This window comes from Psammomys obesus, unplaced genomic scaffold (assembly GCF_907164565.1).
Source record: "Psammomys obesus unplaced genomic scaffold, mPsaObe1.curated_primary_1811, whole genome shotgun sequence".
Classification (NCBI taxonomy): domain Eukaryota; kingdom Metazoa; phylum Chordata; class Mammalia; order Rodentia; family Muridae; genus Psammomys; species Psammomys obesus.
Window position 1 is genome coordinate 3,767,254 of NW_026595981.1, and position 20,310 is coordinate 3,787,563.

The window sequence follows — 20,310 nt, forward strand, 5'->3', positions numbered from 1 at the left end:
GCACACTTCCGGCGGGGCCGCGGCCGCGGAGGGGCGCAGGCGGGCGGGGCTGGGGGAGGCGGGTTAGGCTGGGCGCGGCCGGCGCTGCGGACCCGCCACAGCCCTCCAGGTCGCTGCGGACCCGAGGCCTGCTAGCCTGCCCGCGGCGCCATGGGCAATTGCCATACGGTGGGGCCCAACGAGGCACTGGTGGTCTCAGGTGAGGGGTGGCGAGGGCAGCGGCGGGGCGGGCAAGTCCGGCCGGGTGCGGGTCCCCGGCCGCACCTGAGCCAGTGCCGGGAGAGCGGGCAGTCCTCCCGTAGCAGCACGGCCTCGGGCGGACTTAGGGGCTTCTAACGTGCGAGGGTTCTCAGCTCTGGAAGGCAGGTGCCTGCCGGGGAGGGCCCCCCGAAGCACGGATCCCGCTTTTCCGGACGAGGCCGACCCGTTAATTCCGAGCAGGCTGCGGCTTGCCAGGACTTACTGGCATCACCCGCCCTGGAAACGCGGGTGCGGCCTCTACAGTTGGGTAATCCTGCTCTGGCCTATACTGCTTTAGATTACAAAATGCCGCAAACTCTAGATTTGGCTAGGCGGGGCTAGGGGATTGTAGCAGTTGTAGCCTTAAAGCTGATATTTATTTACGTGATGTATTTGGGGTGTTTTAGGAGGTAGCTCAAGCCACCAGGGGCCCTGTTGCATGCAAACTTGCAGCTGTAACCCCTTCCCTAGCATCAGCACTGATTTTTAGCTTGTATGCAGAATTCATAAGGCTGGCTGCCAAACAGAGAGCCAGGGCTTATAGCTGCCATTCTTGGGGAGGTGTAATGAATCCACTGTGCCCGAAACATGGCTTTAGGTCTTGTTTGGATCTCAAAATGGATCTCTTTACTGAGACATCCTCACAGTCCCCGACCAGGACCCCGCTAAAGTGGGAGAAATAAGATACCCATCTCATTGAAGACCAGAAGTCTAGGGGTCAGAGAGGAAAGCACGGAGGCCAACTTTGGCGTCCTAAAGCCCAGGCTTGTCTCCCTCTTCGACGAAAACTAAAAATGGTTTTTGGAGCCATACAGTGGTTTGGGTGTCCGTTTGTTGTTGTTGTTTGGTTGGGTTTGTTGTTGTTGTTGTTGTTTTGGCGGGGTGGGGGGAAGTGTTTGTTTTTGGTTGTTTGGGGTTTTAAGTGTGTGTGAGTGAGTGTCTGTCTGTCTGTCCGGGAATATGTGTAGGTGAGTACGAGTGTACACAGAGGCCCCAGGTGTTGAATCCCCCTGGAGCTAGAGTTACTGATGGTTGTGAGCCACCTGACATGGATACTAGGAATTGAACTTGGGTCCTCTGGAAGAGCAATGTGTGCTCTTAACCATTGAGCCATCTCTTCAGCCCCTGTGTTTGAGAAAGAGACTTGCTTGGTACCCCTGGCTGGAACTATGTAAACAAGGAGCTTGTAGAGATCTTCTGGCTTGCCTCCCCACTGATGGGATCACAGGCGTGCACCACCACACCCAGCTCGATTTTGTGTGAGTGCTTATGGTGCTGGTTATGGTGCTTATGGTTCCAAACCCTAAGAACTCAACTCATGCCAGTCAGTCACTGTGCCACAGTCCTCAGGCGTAGAAGGATTTCAGACATCGGAGTCTGGGGCTAAGCAGGTGGTTCAGCAGGTAAAGGAGATTACTCCGAGCCTGATGGTCTGAGTACAATCGCCAGGGTCCATGTGTTGTAGGGAATGAACCAAGTGATGAAAGAAGTCTAGACACACATGTACACACACACACACACAATAAATGTTGAAAAAGTTGTTTCAAGCCAGGCGTGTTGGCTTACGCCTGTAATCCCAGCACTTAGGAGGCAGATTCAGGTGGATCTCTGCGAGTTGGAGGATAGCCAGGGTTATATGTAAAGACCCTGTCCAAAAAAAAAAAAAAAAAATGTTTTCAATTAATAAATTAGACCAAAATCTGGGGCTGGGGAAATGGCACAATTAAGAGTACTTGGGTTCAAGTTCCGTCACCCACAAGGCAGCTAACTCCAATCCTAGAGCAAATGCCCTCGTCTGCTGTCTTTAGACACTGAACACATGTAATGCACAGACATACATACAGGCAAAAACCCACACGCAAAAGTAAAATCTCAAAAACAAATTACAAAGAAACAGAACCAAAATCTGCACTGCCCTTTTTCCTGTGGTGTTTCAGGAAGCCCAGACTCCAGGCTGAGGAGGAGACCAAAGCTTGAGTTCAGCCCTGTGGAGAGTTAGGGGCTCCCGAAATGGCCTGTTCTTTGTCCATCTTCTACCTTCTCCGTAGTCTGCTTCTCAGGCCAGAGCCAATTAAGTGCTGGATTGGAAGCTGTTCTGGGCGTGGGGAGAGGAAGTCATGCTGAGAATTAGGGAGCAGCCTAGGAGGTGAGGGCTAGGAAGGCGTAACACCTAATGTAATCGTTCCTTGGGACTTGAGATAATGTGAGATACAGTTCCCTCTTTCGACCAGATCCCCAGGAGAACAGGGCAGAACAGAACAGCTGCCCACACTAGTCTGTGTGTGTCCCTTGGCTCTGCATCTAAGATCAGAGGCACTTAGCCCTGTTTCAGGAGGGAGCTCTTAACTCCAGGCTGTTAATTTCATTTCTCATTGTTGTCCAGCTTCTTCTTTCTATAACATAAAACTATTTTCTCTTTCTGTTTTCAGAAATTGTATTTCTTTTTTTCAGGATTTTTTAAAATTTACTTTTAAATTTATTACAATTTATTCATTTTGTAAACAGCTGTAGCGCCATCCCTAAATTGTATCTCTTTTAGCTGGGGATGTAGCTTAATTGGTAGAATATTGGTGTGCACAGAAGCAAAGCATGTCTCTCATCCTGGCACTTGACAGTGGAGGGGAGGAGCAGGGGATCAGAAGTTCAATGTCATCTACTTATAGAGATGGAGCTACATGAGACCTTGTCTCAAAAAAAAAAAAAAAAAATATTTTCCCACCTTAAAAAACATTTTCAGTACCAGGCAGTGGTTCCAAATGCCTTTAATTCTAGCACTGGGGAGACAGAGAAAGACGGATCGCTGTGAATTGAAGGCCAGCCTGGTCTGCAGAGCAAGCTCCAGGGCAGCCAGGACTCCACAAGGAAACCCTGCCTCATAAAAGAAAAAGAAAGAAAGAATGAAACATTTTAAGAACATGGTATGGTCTTCCACAGGACCGAAGTCCAGTTCCCAGTGTCTGTGGCAGATCAGTTCATACGTATTTGTAACTCCAGGTCCAGGAGATCTGGCACCCTTACACAGACATCCATGCAGACAAAACAGCAGTGTGCATAAAATGTAAATAAGTAAATCAAAGTATCTTTTAAGAAAATGTTTTTTTCAGGAGAGGCTGGGCTATGCCTCTTGCCTAGCACCTATAAGAGTTAGATCTTAGCACTAACACAGTACTGACCACCTGACTGTAATTTCAGCATGCAGTAGGTTGAAGCAAGAGGAGCAGAAAGAAAAAAGGAAACTTTTTGGATTTCGTTTGTTTGAGACAGGATCTCACTATGCAGACCAGGCTGCCGCCAACCCGGAGATCCACCCGCCCCTAAGGGGCTAGGGTTACAGGTATATGCTACCAGCTTAGGGGAAAAAAAATTAAAGGAAAACTCTTTTCATTTGGAAAGGGGGCATATATTTTCTTTTATTTTCACTAACCATAACTGAAAGTTAATTTCCCCTATGACTGCATCAGCCACATGCCAAAATACTACAGATATTTACCTAGCACCCTGCAGTTGCAGACCCCATAAAAGGATATTTATACTTATTTTTGCTTTGAAATTAAGCCAGTGATTATATCCACCACTAAATCTTTTTGTTGTTTTGTTTTTTTGAGACAGGGTTTCTCTGTATGGCCCTGGCTGTCCTTATATTTTTGGTTGTGAGCCTATCCTTTAACGGGTGAGCCATCACTCCAGCCCCCTGGCTGTCCTTACTAGAACTCAAAAGATATATCTGCCTCTGCCTTCCAGGTGCTGGGAATAAAGGCGTGTGTGTGTGTGTGTGTTTTGAGAGAGGGGTCTTTGACTCACTTTGTAAGCCAAGCTGGCCTAAACATAGGAAGATCTCCCTGCCCCTGCCTCCCTGAGTGCTGGGGTTCCAGGCATTCACAACCTCGCCTAGCCGAAAATCTTTTTTAATGTGAATATGTGTTTTACCTACATGTATGCCTATGTATCACATGAGTGCAGTGTCCAGGCGGGGCAGAAGAGGGTGTGTGATTCTCTGGAACTGGAGATGCTGCTGCTGGTAGTGGTTAACCACCATACCGGTGCTGGGAACCGAACCAAGGTCCTCTGCAGGACCTTGAGCACTTGTTGGTGCTCTTGGCCATTGCACCATCTCTCCAGCCCCCATCATTTCGTATGTTAGTAAAGAAATACAGAGCCAGAGCCATAGCAGTGTGTAGACTGCTGGCCCAGCATGCAAAGCCCTAGGTTTGATTCCCAATACTTGTAAGGTGGAGGTAGGAGAATTAGAAGTTCACAGTCATCCTCAGTTACATAGCCAAGTCCAACCTGAGGCTGGAGAAATGGCTCAGCACTTAAGATGGGGTTCCGATTCCTCCTCCAGCCTCTATGGGCTCTGCCCGCATGTGGTACGCAGACATGCATGCAAGCAAAGCACCCACACATGAAAAGCCCAAAGCCAAACGAGGCATCATTACATTCTGCCTTTAAAAGAACTGTTTTCAGCCATGCGGGGCGTGCGGTGGTGCACGCCTGTAATTCCAGCACTCTAGGAGGGAGAGGCAGGCAGATCTGCATGAGTTCAAGGCTACTCTGGTCTACAAAGCCTGTCCAGGACATCAAGGCTACAGAGAGAAACCATGCCTCAAAAAACAAAAACAAAAAAAGCTGTTTTCATATATCACCTATTTGGTTCTAGCATTTTGTTGCCCTTTATAATTTTTTTCTCGGGTATCTGATTTGAGACATTTGTAGACATTTTTATAATGAATTCGCAGATACAGCTGTAATATGAAAATCATTTGTTAAACGGGCATGGTGTTTCACTCCTGTAATCTCAACACTGAGGAGACTCACCACAAGTTCCAGGCCAGTTGCAACTACATTGGAAGACCCTGTTACAATGACAAAACAACAGGCCGCAGAGGTGGCCCAATGGGTAATTTCTTGACCCCCTCCCCAGAACTCATATAAAGAGTGGGTACCACAGCGTATAACTGTAACTCTAGTGCTGACAGGAGGGTGTGGAGCTGGATGACCAGCCAGTCTAGCTAACATGGTGAGCTTCAGGTCCACCGACTGCCTCAAGGGGGAAAAAAACCAAAAGATAAGGTGGAGGAGGAAGGACGTTGCAGTGTCAGCCTCTGGCCTCCACATGTGCCTCCACGGACAAGTGTCCACACACAAACAGTGGTGCCCAGGCTACAAACAATCAGAAAGCTGGGAGACACCTTTCAGGGGAAGAGGCTGCTGGGAGTAGGGGCAGCCTGCCAGGCCCTGGCTTCCTGTTACTGCCTCTGGGAACCTGGCGTGTTGCCCTTGGCTACAGCCAACCATGAATGTGACAGCCTGTGCCCAAGGTCAAAGACTGAGTGAAAGGTAAAGGGTTGACACCGCCCTGTCCCTTTTCGTCCCCCATAGCCATTTCCACAGTGTGTTGTGAAGTCTCCTAAAGCTGGTCGGAGGCAGCCATGCCCCAGCCCTGAACCAAGCCAGAACATGTAGGAGTTGTGATTTTTTTTTTTTTTTTTTTTGGCCCTCTTTCAATTTAATTTGATCCCGAAATGGTTTGGGTTTCAGAGTAACTGCCAGTCCTCAGAGGTCTCTCTGACAACACCTCCCAGGGCAGAGACCTCATGAGTGCTTACCTTGAAAAGCAACCCTGTGGATAGGTATTTCCACCCCAGAAAAAGAGACTTAGTGCTGGCCATGAGTTCAAGGCCAGACTAAGCTGAAGAGTGAAATTCTGTTTCAAAACAGGGCAATGGGTTGGGAGTGTTGGGGAGGTGGTTCAGTGGTTAAGAGCACTTGTTGCTCGGGGCATAATGGCGCATGCCTGTGATCTCAGAGAGGTAGAGGCAGGCAGATCTTTGTGAGTTCCAGGACAGCCTGGGCTGCACAAGAGAAACTCTGTCTCGAAAAAAACAAGACAAAAAAAAGAGCACTTGCTGCTCCTAGAGGGAACCAGGGTTTGGTTCCCAGCGCCCATGTCAGGCAGTTCATAACTGCCTGTCACTCCAGCCTACGGAATAATGACCCCCTCCGCTCAGCCCTGTGGCTGCCTGCCCTCACATGCACAGTACACAATAAAAATCAGTCTTGGCGGGAGAAAGCTGGGTATGTCGATGCACACCGTTAAACTCAGCACTCAGAAGGCAGAAGCAGGCAGACCTCTTAAGTTGAGGCCAGCCAGCCTGGTCTATACAGTGAGACCCCGCCTAAAACCAAACCAAAGCCTGGTGCTGTTGCTCAGAGAGCTTGCCTAGCATGCACAAGCCCTAGGTTTGAACCCCAGCGCTGCCTACACTAGTTGTGGTGGTGTACACACAGACACGCACACCCGCATGCGCACACAGAAATGTACAAGGGTATTGGAGCTCATGTGCAAGGCCCTGCTTTTTTCAGGCACTGAAAAGAAAAAAATAAGAGTCACGTTTACAGTGCTCAGCAACCACCTGTAGCTCGTGGTTACCGTTTTGTGCACCACAGATGTGTCCCCACCCGAGCAGGAAGCTTTCTTGAGTAAGAATGCTCCAGGAACTGGGCTGTAGTGGAGCGCTTGACTGAAATGCAGAACTCCAGGTTGAATCCTATAGCTAAAAGGAAACAAAAAAAAACAGCCAGCTTTTTAAATTCCAGAACTTGTTAGGCAGAGGCAGTCGGTCTCTGTGAGTTCCAGACCAGCCAGGGCTACATAATGGGAATCTGTCCTTTTTTTTTTTTTTTTTTTTTTTTAATTTATTTTTTAATTGTTAGTTTTTTGGGTTTTTTGTTTTTAAGGTATCTATTAGGTATACAGTGTCCCAAATGCACTTACACCTGCACTACAGCAGAGGGCACCAGATCTCATTATACATGGTCGTTAGCCACCACGTGGTTGCTCGGAACTGAACTCAGGACCTCTGGAAGAGCAGCCAGTGCTCTTAACCTCTCAACTCTCCAGCCCGGGACTCTGTCTTTAAAAACAAAAAAATCCAGCACCGGAAGTTACGCCCCTGAATCGGCATGTGCCTTGCCTGGATTACTGTAAGAGTTATCCACCCTGTGTTCCTGACCTCAGTGTCCCCCTCCTTGAGAAAAATCATCTTTGTTTCTGTTTTGTTTTGTAGTTGCTGGTGATGGTGGTGGTGGTGGCTAGACAGGCACTCAGAGACAAAAAACTACAGTTACAAAAAACTGCCTAGACCTTGCCCTTGGCAGGCAAACATTCTGAAGCTTTCATTAAAACTCCCATTTTTTTTTTTTAAACTCCAAAATACTGTTTCCTTTGATTCATGGTTTCCTGTGGGTTTCTTCTCATGGTAAGTTAGCTCCCTTTATAGCCTTAGCTAACACTGCCTGAACGCGATGTCTAATGGAAGTTCACTGTGAGAATTTCAGCAATTGATTTTTTTTATTCATTTTTTATTCTAAACAAAACATGCTGAACGTGGCCACAGCCCGTTTTCAAGGACCACTTCCTTCTGAAGCCTTTCCCCTTTCTCCAGCACAGGCTGGCCTTGGTTGGGAGGCCTCACTTCCCTGCCTGTTCCCACAAGGGAACAGGTGATTCTGAATGTTCTGGGCTTTGGGAGCAGAGCACCAACCCCACTGAGATGCACCTGTCAAGCACAGCGATGCTGTTGCCTGGACCCCTGACACCTCCTCGCCCCCACGCTCGCCCCCGAGTCCACCTGCACATGTATGCACCATGTGTGTGCCTGGTGCCAGAAGAGAGCATTGATCTCCTGGGACTGGAGTTACTGGTGGTTGTTAGCCAACATGTGGGTCCTAGGAATCAAACCTGGGTTCATTTCCTTTATTTATTTATGTATTATTTTTTGTTTTCGAGACAGAGTTTCTTGGTGTAACCACCCTGGCTGTCCTAGAATTCAATTTATAGACCAGGCTGGCCTGAAACTCACAGAGATCTGCCTGCCTGCCTCTGCTTCCCAGTGGCATCACCATGCCTGGCTGCAAATTGCCTGTCCTAAAAACTAGGTTGTAATTCCCTGAGGACAGGGACAACTTGTCTCGCACGTAGGTGTGATCTTAGCACCTGGCAACCAGCAGTAGCTGCTGTCAAATCTCAGCGCAAGCAGAGGCCTGAATTAAACTGGTGCGGTGATACACCCACGGATAAGCTCAGTACTGGGAAGGTGAACCAGGAAGGTTCAGGATAGCTTGGGCTACATGGCAAGCCACAATTAGAAAACAAAACAAACAAAGAGCAGCCAGGCATGGTGGTTTGTATCTGTAACCCGTCCTTCAGGAGGCCAGGGCAAGAGGATCACTGAACATTCAGGCCAGCCTGAACTTTGCAAGTTCATAGTTCCAAGGCAGTCCAACTACAGTGTGAGAGTTCAGTAGGCAAAGGTGCTTGCCGCCAAGTCTGATGATCTGAGTTCATTCCCCAGAACCCACGTGGTGGCAGAAAAGAACCAACCCTACATGCTGCCCTCTCACCACCACGTACGGGCTGTGGCACACAATCATGCACACACACACACATAAATGTAATGTAAACACGTTTGTTTGCTTGTTTGTTTTTGAAAACAGGGTTTCTCTGTGTAGTCTTGGCTGCCCTGGCCTCACCAGGCTGGCCTCGAACTCACAGAGATTTGCTTGCTTCTGCCTCCTAAGTGCTGAGGTTACAGGGGCCACTGCACCAGGCTTAAACACAAATTTTAATATGTAAAATGGGCCAAAGTTGTTATTTGGGGTTGAGGACAGGTAGCCCCAAAAACTGACTGACCGACAGTGCTTTGCTTTGCTCCCCAGGGGGCTGTTGTGGTTCCGACTATAAACAGTATGTGTTTGGCGGCTGGGCCTGGGCCTGGTGGTGTATCTCGGACACTCAGAGGTAAGAGTCTAGGGGCTCTGGAGTCTGTCATCCTGGTGGGCCAGAAAGAGGGGTTTCCAATGTGCCCACTCCCTTCACTACACAGCCAGGTTGTGTATCTCCCATCACACCTTCCCTCTGTAAGAGGAGGCCCCCATGGGGACAAACAGAAATGGGCTGCTCGGGGACACAGGAGGTGCACAGCAGGAAGGTCTGTCTTGTGAGTCTGTCTGAGTTGGATTTGTGTTGCTGTAATAAAACGCCATGAACAAAAGCAACTTAGAGAGGAATGGAATTATTTCGGCTTACAACTCTCAGGTCATACTCTGTCACTGAAGAGATCAGGGCAGGAACTCAAGGCAAGAACCTGGAGGCAGAACTGATGCAGAGATCACAGGGAACGGTGCTTACTGGCTTGTCTCCTGTGGCTTTCTTAACCTGTTTTCTTATGCCATCCAAGGCCACCTGCCCAGGCAACACCCGTAATGAGCTGTCCCCTCCTGCATCAATCATTAATCAAAACTTTGCAGACCAGTCTATGGAGGCATTTTCTCAGTTAAGAGCCCCTCTTTGCAGCTTTGTTCAGGCTGTGTCAAGCTGACAAAGCCAACCAGCGTAACTCTCCTACTTTCCACCCTTCACTGAGTGTGCTTTTCAACAGAAAGTGGTCCTGCCTCTGTCCCAAAGACTGCAGAGTCATACCGAGACAGAACCTTAGTTCCTGTGTTCTAGCTCAGTCACTCAGGAAGTCTTGCCAGGCTTATGTCTGCAGTCCCAGCATTCAGGAGGACTGATGTAGAGGATTGCTGTAAGCACAATGCCAGCCTAAGCTACATAGTTCCAGTCCAGGTTGGCAAATGCAGAAAGAGCCTGTCTCAAAAAGGTGTTAATCATACCAGACATGCTGGCATATGCTTGTGATCCTAAAGGTAGGAGAATCAGGGGTTCAAGGCAAGCCTCAGCTACGAAATGAGTTTGAGACCCCATCTCAAACACACACACACACACACACACACACACACAGTCTTAATTATACACTGTTTGAAAGGGGTGTTAAAAGGAAGGAAAGCTTTTAAGGGAGATTGTATGTAAGCAGAGCCTACGTGCAACCTGTACTGTGCAGACCTTGAGACGGTTCCAGCAAGGCAAGGGTCAGAGCAGATGTACAGTCAGGTGATCTGTAGCAGTTAAAGCGAGCTCTAGGGTAAGAGATTCCTCCTGGGTCCTGCCAACACAGTCAGTGTGGGAAGTTTCAGCTCCCAGCGTGCCACCGCCCAGTTCTTCCTGCTGCTGCCTCCACAGCTCAGCGCAGCGCCAGTGCAGCCTTCCTGTTACCCCAATGCCCACAACCCAGGAGCAGTTTAGCCACCATCCTGTCAGTACCCCCTTCCTCATGGTAGACTATGGGGCTGATAGCCCAAGGGGGAAGCAATAGAAATTCCACCAGAAATCCCCTCCACCCAGCTCCCACCAGTCAGCAAAGAGAGTACCATGTCTGCATGAAGTTGCTGGCACTTGAGGCTTTTGAACATACTGAGGGATGGGAAGCATGACAACTTCTGAACATCACTGATTGCCAGTAACCCCCTCCACTCTCCTGTCTTCTCCCTTCACTTTGCCTTTCCTGCCTAAGGGATCCTGAAGGACTCTTCTCTCCCAAGACCAGCAATGTCATAATCAGTCACGATTTTCACTTCAGAGAGTTCTAGGCACACCAGGCTGGATCAGCTGGCCTTCCAGAAGGCATGAGAACACCTTCCAAAGACACCCCCACACCAGGCCCAGACAGCTGGGTGTGGACAGAAACCCGTCCTGTATGGGTAGCTGTTGCTAAGGCGATGGCCCTGCATCCTTTCTCTGCATCTCGGCTCTCCCACTCCTAGTTCTTGCCCCACAGAGCAGAGCTCCAAGACAGGAAAGCTAGGCCTCCCTGACAGCAGGTAGGAAGTGAGATCTAAGGGGTTTATACCTCATCCTGGGACCAAGGCTGACCTCAAGTTCAACATGCTTCCTCTGGTGAATAGTCTTCACCTGCAGCTTTCTCCCCTTTTCTGGGGTTAGCCCTCTCTCCAGCCCCCAGGCTACTCATAGGACATCTCCGTAGCCTTTGTTTCTCTAGCCTGGCAGGAGCCTTGTGGATCAGAGCAGAGGCTTCTAGCCTAGTGTAGCAACATACTCAAGAGGCTAGATCTAGGGCTGGACAGATGGCTCAGAGGTTGAGAGCCTTATTTGCTCTTCCAGAGGTCCTGAGTTCAACTCCCAGCAACCACTTGGTGGCTCACATCCATCTATAGTGAGAACTGTTGCCCTCTTCTGGTGTGCAGGTGTGTATGCAGCAGAACACTGTATACATAATAAATTTTAAAAAAAGAGCTAGGTCTAAGATTCAGCATAGAACCAGGGTAACAAAGAGTTCTTGACTAGGCTATAGACTCTGTCTCAAAAAGGAGGGGAGGGGCCTGGAGGGTTGGCTCAGTGGAGCACCTGTTGCTCCGCAGAGAACCAAGGTTCAGTTCCAGCAGCCCCAGAGCAGCAGCCCCAGGGATTCTGACACCCTCTTCTGACCTCCTCAGGAACCAGGTGCGCACATGATGCGCGACCATACACGCAGGCAGACACTTCTACGCATAAAAGTAAATTTTAAAAATATCTAAAAAGAAAGAAGAATGGGGCCTCTGCCTCAGCCTCCCTTTGAAGAACTTTCACAGCCATGATGTGCATCACCCAGCTGTGGTGTCAGCATTCTTCCTCAAGGTTCAGTGAGTCCTGCTTTTCTTGGCTGCAGCACCCTCAGTATTGCTGAGGCCCTTATGTGAGCAGCTCTTTGTGCCTTACCTGAGCAGTTCTTCCACTTCTGGCATCTGAGCTGCAGCCTCCCTCCTTCCCTCCCTCCCTCCTTTCCTCACTTCCTTCCCTCCTCCTGCTTCCCTCTGTCCTTCCCCTGAAGAAAGCTCTAGTGGGTTCCCGTCTGAGCCAGGTCAGGTTGTGGTGAAATGGTTTAGTATTTGTTCAGCATGTGCAAGGCCCTGGGTTCCATCAGCAGCACTGAAAATAAAAATGTAAATAATGGTCTTAGGCCTAGGGGTGCCAGTGTTAAGGGATCAGGTGAAGGGAACCTTTGCACGTATGCATGGCTGGAGCCCCAGGCTGCAGCTGTGAGACGAGCCCCCCAGGGATGATGGGCAAGTTCTGAGTCGCCTGTCTGTCCCGCCCCAGCCTTCCCACCCCATCCACTTGCTTCTGCCGTTTACTCTCAGCCTCTGCTTTCCCTTCCTAGGGTTTAAGGAAGCCATTCATACTATCTACAGCCTGAACCTCTACCCTGCACATGTGCACACAGCTGGAGTGACTCATGAAGCCTACAGTCACCGTTGTCTTTTCTTTTCCTTTTCTTTTTCCTCTTTCTTTCTTTCTGCCTTCCTTCCCTCCCTCCCTCCCTCCTTCCTTCCTTCCTTCCTTCCTTCCTTCCTTCCTTCCTTCCTTCCTTCCTTCCTTCCTTCTTTCTTTTTTTATTTTTATTTATTTTTATTTTTTGGCCTGTCCTGGACTCACTTTGTAGACTAGGCTGGCCTCAAGCTCACAGAGAGCCACCTGCCTCTGCCTCCCAAGTGCTGGGATTAAAGGCATGCTCCATCACCATAGCTTGTTTTCTTACTAGTACTCTTTTCTTTGCCCATTACCAACTTTGGAATTACAAGTTCAATCACTCCATCCTCATCCATCCCTGTGAATATTCTGGCATAAGTATTTCTTTCCCAGCCTCCTTCAGTCACCCTTCCCAATCAGACATCCCAAACTCTCTTTGAGCTTTCCACGATCTAAATTGTCTTTTTAGTGACATTGACCCTAACCTTGAGGGTCCATAACCCTTTAGGATTAAGTATTTGCTATGGCTTATTAGTTCCCAGAGCGGCTACCTCATCCTAATTTCTGGGAACAGGTTTTCCTGTGTTAGGAGGGTGGAGATAAGGCTAAAGTCTCCAGATTATGGCAGGAATAACTTGGAAAAGTGACATTGTTGCAACCTGGGTGCCCTGTCACAGGCCTCTGACCTCTGGCCCTCGGCTCTGGACACTAGCAGACCTCTCCCTGAGCTCAGCAGCTCCTTCTTGGAAAAGGATGGGGACAGGATAAGAGGCTAGAATGCCTCAGGCCAGCCAAGGGGGTGCCTGTGTTCTCCTGCAGCCTTGACTGAGCTGGCCTGGGGGGAGGGGGACCGAGAGCAGCGCACGCACCGTGCCCCATGTGTCAGGCGTCAGTGCATATCTGGTAACCACTCTGTGTGTTTACTGTGTCCCTTCCTACCCCTCCTGTCCCTGCCTTTCCCTGTCCCCTGGCTGCTCCTCAGACTGTCTCTGGAGGTTATGACCATCCTGTGTCGCTGTGAGAATATTGAGACGTCGGAGGGGGTCCCGCTATTCGTAACAGGGGTTGCACAGGTAATAACTCACCTGCTTCCTCCTCTGTGTCTAACTTTCTCTTCCTGCGCTGCGGGGCCTGGCAGGCAGAAGCTGGACGGACCCTCCTGAGAGTGTGCCTCCCTCCCTGCTCTTCTCTCTGCTGCTCTGGGCACCAGGGTAGATTCCGGTAGATCCTCGGGTCCCTTGCCTTCCCCTAAGACTACGGGTAGAGAACACTGGAGATTCTGGAAGTTCTGCCAGCTCACCCACTGGGTATCAGGCAGCCACAGCGGCCGGATGGGTTCTTAGCTAGAGTGCTGAGCTACCTGAGAGCTCTGTCAGGTGCAGCTTCCCATCTCCCTCCCTTTATGTGCTGGCTCTCGGTATCAGAGACCGCTACCAGCTGTCACTAGTAGCTCCCGGGCTGGAGAGGTTGAAACAGTACCCTGCCCTTCTTTTTCCTCAACACCACGTTGCTGGGCAGCCTTCTCAGGCCAAAATCTAGCATTCCCGCTCCCTTCTTTATGCATCCCACCAGCTCTCGTAAGGAATGACAACCTCATCCATTAGCCTTTGCACAGATAGAAAGGCAGGCTTTGGTACAGAGGCCCAAGAAGCCCAGAATACCTTGAGTGGCACAAGTATGTCCAGGCTTCCATCAGCAGCCACAGCTCCTCCTTCATACCTGAGTCCTCTGGCAACGTGCAGGAACCTGTTAAGCGTAGATAAATGAAGACATGGGGAGTCAGACTGTCGGGCACAACAGCAGTTTCTGGAAGTAATGCTCTAGTGCATTTCCCATGTGACATGCCTAGGCCCAACACCAATAGGGCATCCATCAGGTCATAGCCCTTGGTAAGGGAGAGGGATCGAGACAGCTTCCCTGGCAAGGGGCAAAGGTAGAGTCAGTGTGCCAGCGCAATCAAAAGAGCTTTGTAGATAGCCTTCTCAGGCATACTGGGGTCCTGAGTAGACCCAGGGAGTAAGTAGGGACCCAGGGCCCCGGGGCAACATTCGGAAACACCCATGCACAGCCTTCTCGACAGTCTGGAGTCCCAATACCTGCTTTCTGTCCTGGAACACACATATTGCTATAGCCTAGGCTTGCCTTGTCCCCGTCAACCCCAGGGCACCACAGCCACTTTTGATTCTCCTCAAAGTTCCAGTCAGGATGACGAACAGAAAACATATGTACACACGTCACCCACTCACCTTCTTCCCCTGGAGCCAGATGCTCCCGCCCTGTGCTCCCTCCACGATCTTTGCGCACACAGCCAGCTACATACCTCTGAAGACTCCTCTTTACAGGGACCCTTGGTCCGTCCCAGCTGGAGCAGTGAGGAACTAGACTCTTTCACACCCAAGCCCTGGGCCCCCAGACCCATGCCCATGTTTTGCATTTCTTGGCAGGATTTCCCTAGAGATTATGACGTTGCAGCCCCGCTGTGAGGACGTAGAGACGGCCGAGGGGGTAGCTTTAACTGTGACGGGTGTCGCCCAGGTATAGTAACTCAGCAGCCCCACGCATGTCCATTGAGGTGCCTCGTCCCCGTGCTGGGGTTTGGGGGGAGGAGAGGACACCAGCCAGGGCTTGTCTCTCTCCAGAACTCCTGTCACCTCGTCACCTCTACAACAGGATCATCATCATTGGAACTTGCCCCCTTGACCACCCAGCAGAACTAACAGACACTTTCTCTCCTCAGTGGCCCTCTCAAGCCCTCAAGACCAGTGTTGAGGGCTCCTGTCTCACTAACCCACCCTCCTTTTTTACAGGCATTGGACACAACAGACCCCAGGGTTCAGGGCTTCTTTGTTCCCTGGGTGGCCTAGATTCTGTGAGGCAGAGCCTATCTGGCCTCCTCTTAGGCATTCTAGGAGTCAGAGACGGAAGCTTCCCCACCTCAGCTGGGGTCTGGGAGGGGGGTCCCACCCAAAGCCACTCAACTTGACAGGATAGTGAGGTTCTCTGCTTGTTAATGTCTCTGGCAAGGGAGTTGCCAGAACACCTGGGAGGCAAAGACCCTGTCAGCTATAGCCTAAGGACCTGTCTCTTGCCCTGTCTAGGCTCTTTCCAACTCCATTTACCTGTCTGTTCCTGTTGCTGGTTCTCCTGTTACTCACTGCCCCTTAGCCCGAGGGTCTCCTGCCGACAGGAAGCTGCTGACAGAGAGCTGGCCAGTGTGGGAACGGAGGGCTGGAGGGATGGGAAGATGAGCCCCAAAAGCGTGGGAGAGAGGCCAGATCAAGACCCGGGACCACGCAGGGAGACAGAATTCTTGGTATAAGAGTCCTTGTGCAGTCCCAGGGCTCGGCCTCTCAGGGCCGGGCCTCCACCTGCCTCCAGCCGGCTCAGCTGTGTCTGCGTGCTCGGCAGGTGAAGATCATGACGGAGAAGGAGCTCCTGGCCGTGGCCTGTGAACAGTTCCTAGGCAAGCACGTGCAGGACATTAAGAACGTCGTCCTCCAGACCCTAGAGGGCCACCTCCGCTCCATCCTCGGTGAGGCCCCTGCCCAGCCTCTGAGCCAGGGCCGGGAACACGCGCATGGCTGGCCCGGGACCTGGCCCGCTGAGGTTTGAGCGAGAACATTTTCTGAGTTTTTCATTGCAAAGCTCAAGGTGGACTGAAACCGCAGTTCAGTGGTGAAGCTTAGCATGCGAAAGGCCCTGGGTTTGAGCCCCAGCACTGGGGGTGGAGAGGAGGATAGGCTTGGGGAAACAGTTTCATTGATAAAATGCTGCGAGGACCTGAGAACCCAGAACTCAAGTTTTTTAAAAAAGCCACCACATGCTGGAGTGCTGGAGTTCTCCTTCAATCCCAGCACTCAGGAGGCAGAGGCAGGCAAATCTCTGAGTCTGAGGCCAGCCTGGGCTACAGAGGGAGTTCCAGGACAGCCAAGGCTACACAGAGAAACCCTGTCTCAGGGGGGGTGGGGGGAGAAAAAGCCACAATAAGATAACCTGTCTCAAAAACAAGTTGTACTGTACTTGAGGAATGATACTTAAGGTTGACCCCTTGCCTTTCAGGCACCTGTACACTGCCTGTGCACCTACACATACAAACACACACAAAATAATACTAATAAACATTTAGAAGCTGGAGAGATGGCTCCAGAGGACCCAGGTTCAATTCCCAGCATCCACATGGTAGCTCACAACTGTCTGTAACTCCAGTTCCAGGGGATCTGACACCCTTACATAGACATAAATGCAGGTAATACATCAATGAACATAAAATTTAAATTAAACGCACTATATATATATTTAATTTTTTTGGTTTTTCAAGACCCGGTTTCTCTGTGTAGCGTTGCCTGTCCTGGACTTGCTTTGTTGACCAGGCTGGCCTCAGACTCACAAAGATCCACCTGCCTCTGCCTCCCCAGTGCTGGGAATTTTTTTAAAGAATTTTCTTTAATGGGCATGTTTAAAGGAAGAGGAGGCCATTGAAGTGGCAGATGACAGACTGCTCAGATACCTGGTACTGCTTGGGACATGCTTGTCCACTCAGGACAAGGAAGCTCATTCTAAACACGGGAGAAGGAAGCCCAGGCAGCTGCAGCTCAGAGCACTTGGCCCTTGCACACAGCCAGGCCTGGCCTCATGCTCCCTCCCTTTCTCAGCTGGCCTCTGGACACTGGCTCATGACCCTCTGCCTCCTAGGGACGCTCACTGTGGAGCAGATTTATCAGGACCGAGACCAGTTTGCCAAGCTGGTGCGGGAAGTGGCAGCCCCTGACGTTGGCCGGATGGGCATCGAAATCCTCAGCTTCACCATCAAGGTAAGGTGTAGGAGGAAGGCTGGACCCTTGTGTCCATCCGGGCGGTGGGGCCCAGCAGGAAGGACATCCTCTGTACTTAGGGCTTCTCCGTGGGACAGCCGTGCCCCTTCCTTCCCTAGGACGTTTATGACAAAGTAGACTATCTGAGCTCCCTGGGCAAGACACAGACTGCCGTGGTGCAGAGAGATGCAGACATTGGAGTGGCAGAGGCAGAACGGGACGCCGGCATCCGGGTACGCAGGAGTTCTTTTTCAGGCCTCAGGACGGAGGGCTCAGGGTTGATGGGCCTGTGGGCCCTCAGTTAATCCTCAACACTACCCTTGCTGCTCCCAGGAAGCTGAGTGCAAAAAGGAAATGCTAGATGTGAAGTTCATGGCAGACACCAAGATTGCTGACTCTAAGAGAGCCTTTGAGCTGCAGAAGTCAGCCTTCAGTGAGGAGGTCAACATCAAGGTGAGACGCCAGAGGTCCCCCGGAGAGGACTCGGGGTATGTCGCCACCCTCTCACGTGCTAATCCTCCTGCTGCAGACGGCTGAGGCCCAGCTGGCCTATGAGCTGCAAGGGGCCCGAGAGCAGCAGAAGATCCGACAGGAAGAGGTCGAGATTGAGGTGGTGCAGCGCAAGAAGCAGATCGCCGTGGAGGCACAGGAGATCCTCCGCACAGACAAGGAGCTCATCGCCACCGTGCGCCGCCCGGCAGAGGCAGAGGCCCACCGCATCCAGCAGATTGCTGAGGGCGAGAAGTGAGAGCTTGGGCCCAGCAGGCTGATCAGGCTGCCCTGCCGTCAGCGCTTTCCACTCTCCTGCCCCCTTGTCCAAGTCTGTTCCTTTCTGTGAAGCAGATAAGCTCCCAGGCCTGGTGTCTGGAAGACTCAGTAAGAGTCTAGCGGTGCCTGGGATAGTGCTTAGCTTAGAGGGCCTCCTAGTTGGACGCCTCCCACTTGCAGTTAGGAGCTAGTGGCTTGTGTTCCACAAGAGCTCACAGGACAGGGCATCACCTTCAAATGTCTCCCATCCTTAACAACCAAGAACAGAGAGGTGGAGGGCGTGCTGGGCCCCAAGTAAGAGTCAAGGGCCCCGCATCCCTTAGCTGCTCTGCATGGCCTTGCTTTCCTCAGGGTGAAGCAAGTACTCTTGGCACAAGCAGAAGCTGAGAAGATTCGCAAAATCGGCGAGGCAGAGGCAGCAGTAATTGAGGCAATGGGCAAGGCAGAGGCTGAGCGGATGAAGCTTAAGGCTGAGGCCTACCAGAAGTATGGTGATGCAGCCAAGATGGCCTTGGTGCTGGAGGCCCTGCCCCAGGTGAGCTTCCTTCTCACCCAAGCTTCACTCAAGAGTTTCTTGACTGATGGGCAAGTGCCAGGATTTCTCTGGCCCCAGTCCATAACCTCCACACTCAGCTGGAGGATGATGAAAACACTCGGCAGGCCGGACCGCTCCAGCAGGCCCAGGCCGTCCTCGACCTCTGCAGCTGTTCCTTGCTGCGTAGGTTGCTTTGGGTGTGGGAGACCTGGAGAGGAGAAGTGTGGATGGACGGGTGTGCAGGGTAAGCACTCTCACTAAACTCCAAACACCCCCCTCCTAGATTGCTGCCAAAATCTCCGCCCCCCTGACCAAAGTTGACGAGATTGTGGTTCTCAGCGGGGACAACAGCAAGGTGACGTCAGAAGTGAACCGGCTGCTAGCAGAACTGCCTGCCTCTGTGCACGCCCTCACTGGTGTGGACCTTTCAAAGGTGTGTGGGAATCCCCAGGCAGCCCACTGGCCTGACAGGCAGGTGGTCCCAGGGCAGCAGCCCTCACACCCGTCTTTCATCCTTGCAGATACCCCTGATCAAGAATGCCACCGGTGCGCAGGTCTGAGGCTCCTGTAGACTCATGCCCCTCAGCAGCTGCCTGCCCTTCCAGCACCTGTTTTAACATCACAGGGACAATGAGAACGTCACCGACTCTGGTGCCTTATTTTGTAGGGACCAGAAGTGCTGCGTGCGTGTTGAGGCCATCTCTGGCTGTTTTCCCTTCCCGCCTGTCTGCCTTTTCTTCCTTTCTCTTCCACACCCTCACATTAACTGCCACATTCATCTAGTCTGTCTCCTTGTCTGCCATATGTGCCTCTTCCTCTATCTGGTTCTCTCCCCCTTTCTTCCCACCTCCACACACACCAGATAGTTTAAGTGAAGTTAAAGTTGTGATAATCACTGTCTGTCTGTGAGGAGTGGCCCTACTGCCCCTCAGCATCCTGGTGCCTTCAAATTCTACATGGATCTGTCGCTCTTCCCTGGCCCTGGCAGAGCCCAGCATGGGGACAAGGGTTCTGGGTAGGACACCCACTTTCCTCCTTCCTGGTCCGAACTTCCTAGCCCTGTTCCAGGAAGCCCATAACCCACACACTCTTGTCCTTTGAGGTCTGAGTGGCCATGGTCTATTGGCCCTAGAGTAATACCCTTCACACACACGCATACACACACACACACACACACACACACACACACACACACACGAGTCCCAGGCCTGCTGTTATACCTGCCCCTCTCTCCTGCACCCCAGAGGCACAGAGGCAAGGCCTCTTGTCTATAGCAGCTTCCTTGGTTTACCACTGCCTCAGGAGGCCCTGCTCATCATGCTCAGGGACATTGTCCTTGATTGGTTGGGTGGGTTGTGGTTTGATTTTACTAAATCTTTCTGGGGTCAATGTCTAGCTCTGTTGGGGACAGGAAAGTTTGTAGACTGTCTTCCTGCTAGTGCTGTGCTTTCCTGGGCATGGGGCTCTCCCAGGGGGCAAGGCTGTGCCAACCCTAAGAGAATCAAGTGCTGTAGACTGGCCAAACCTCACTTCCTCTGTGCCATTTTCTTGGCCAGCATGATGGGGGTCTAGCCATGGGAAGCAGCTAAATCTTCTGTACCTTTGCACCACTGGTACCAGAAGAACCCAACGCCCGAGAACCCTCATATGGGTGCAGTGGTGTCCCATGGTTCCAGCCCCCAGCCCTGGCCCTGCCCCAGCCTGTGTAGTTGTTCTGCATGTGAATGCTGCATGTCTGGTCTGGGGTTTGGATGTTGCACTGCCCCACTGCCTGTCCCCCTCTGTAAAAATAAAGATCTATTATGCCCACA

General features: G+C 51.3%; 1 protein-coding gene across 6 annotated transcripts; it reads left to right on the plus strand.

The window, feature by feature from the left end:
- The first annotated feature begins 54 nt into the window (after positions 1-54).
- Flot2 (flotillin 2) lies at positions 55-20,310 on the plus strand. 6 transcript variants are annotated; one of them, XM_055619685.1, is made up of 11 exons: positions 55-199; positions 8,959-9,040; positions 13,368-13,458; positions 15,794-15,917; positions 17,078-17,196; positions 17,316-17,429; positions 17,530-17,649; positions 17,726-17,940; positions 18,316-18,499; positions 18,783-18,932; positions 19,021-20,310. In XM_055619685.1, the coding sequence occupies exons 1-11, from the start codon at positions 151-153 to the stop codon at positions 19,057-19,059; spliced, it is 1,287 nt and encodes a 428-aa protein (XP_055475660.1). In that variant the 5' UTR covers positions 55-150; the 3' UTR covers positions 19,060-20,310. The 6 variants fall into 6 exon arrangements, with proteins under 6 accessions (XP_055475660.1, XP_055475659.1, XP_055475665.1 ...); XM_055619684.1 differs by lacking the exon at positions 13,368-13,458 and adding an exon at positions 14,830-14,920; XM_055619689.1 differs by lacking the exons at positions 55-199; positions 8,959-9,040 and adding an exon at positions 11,251-11,343.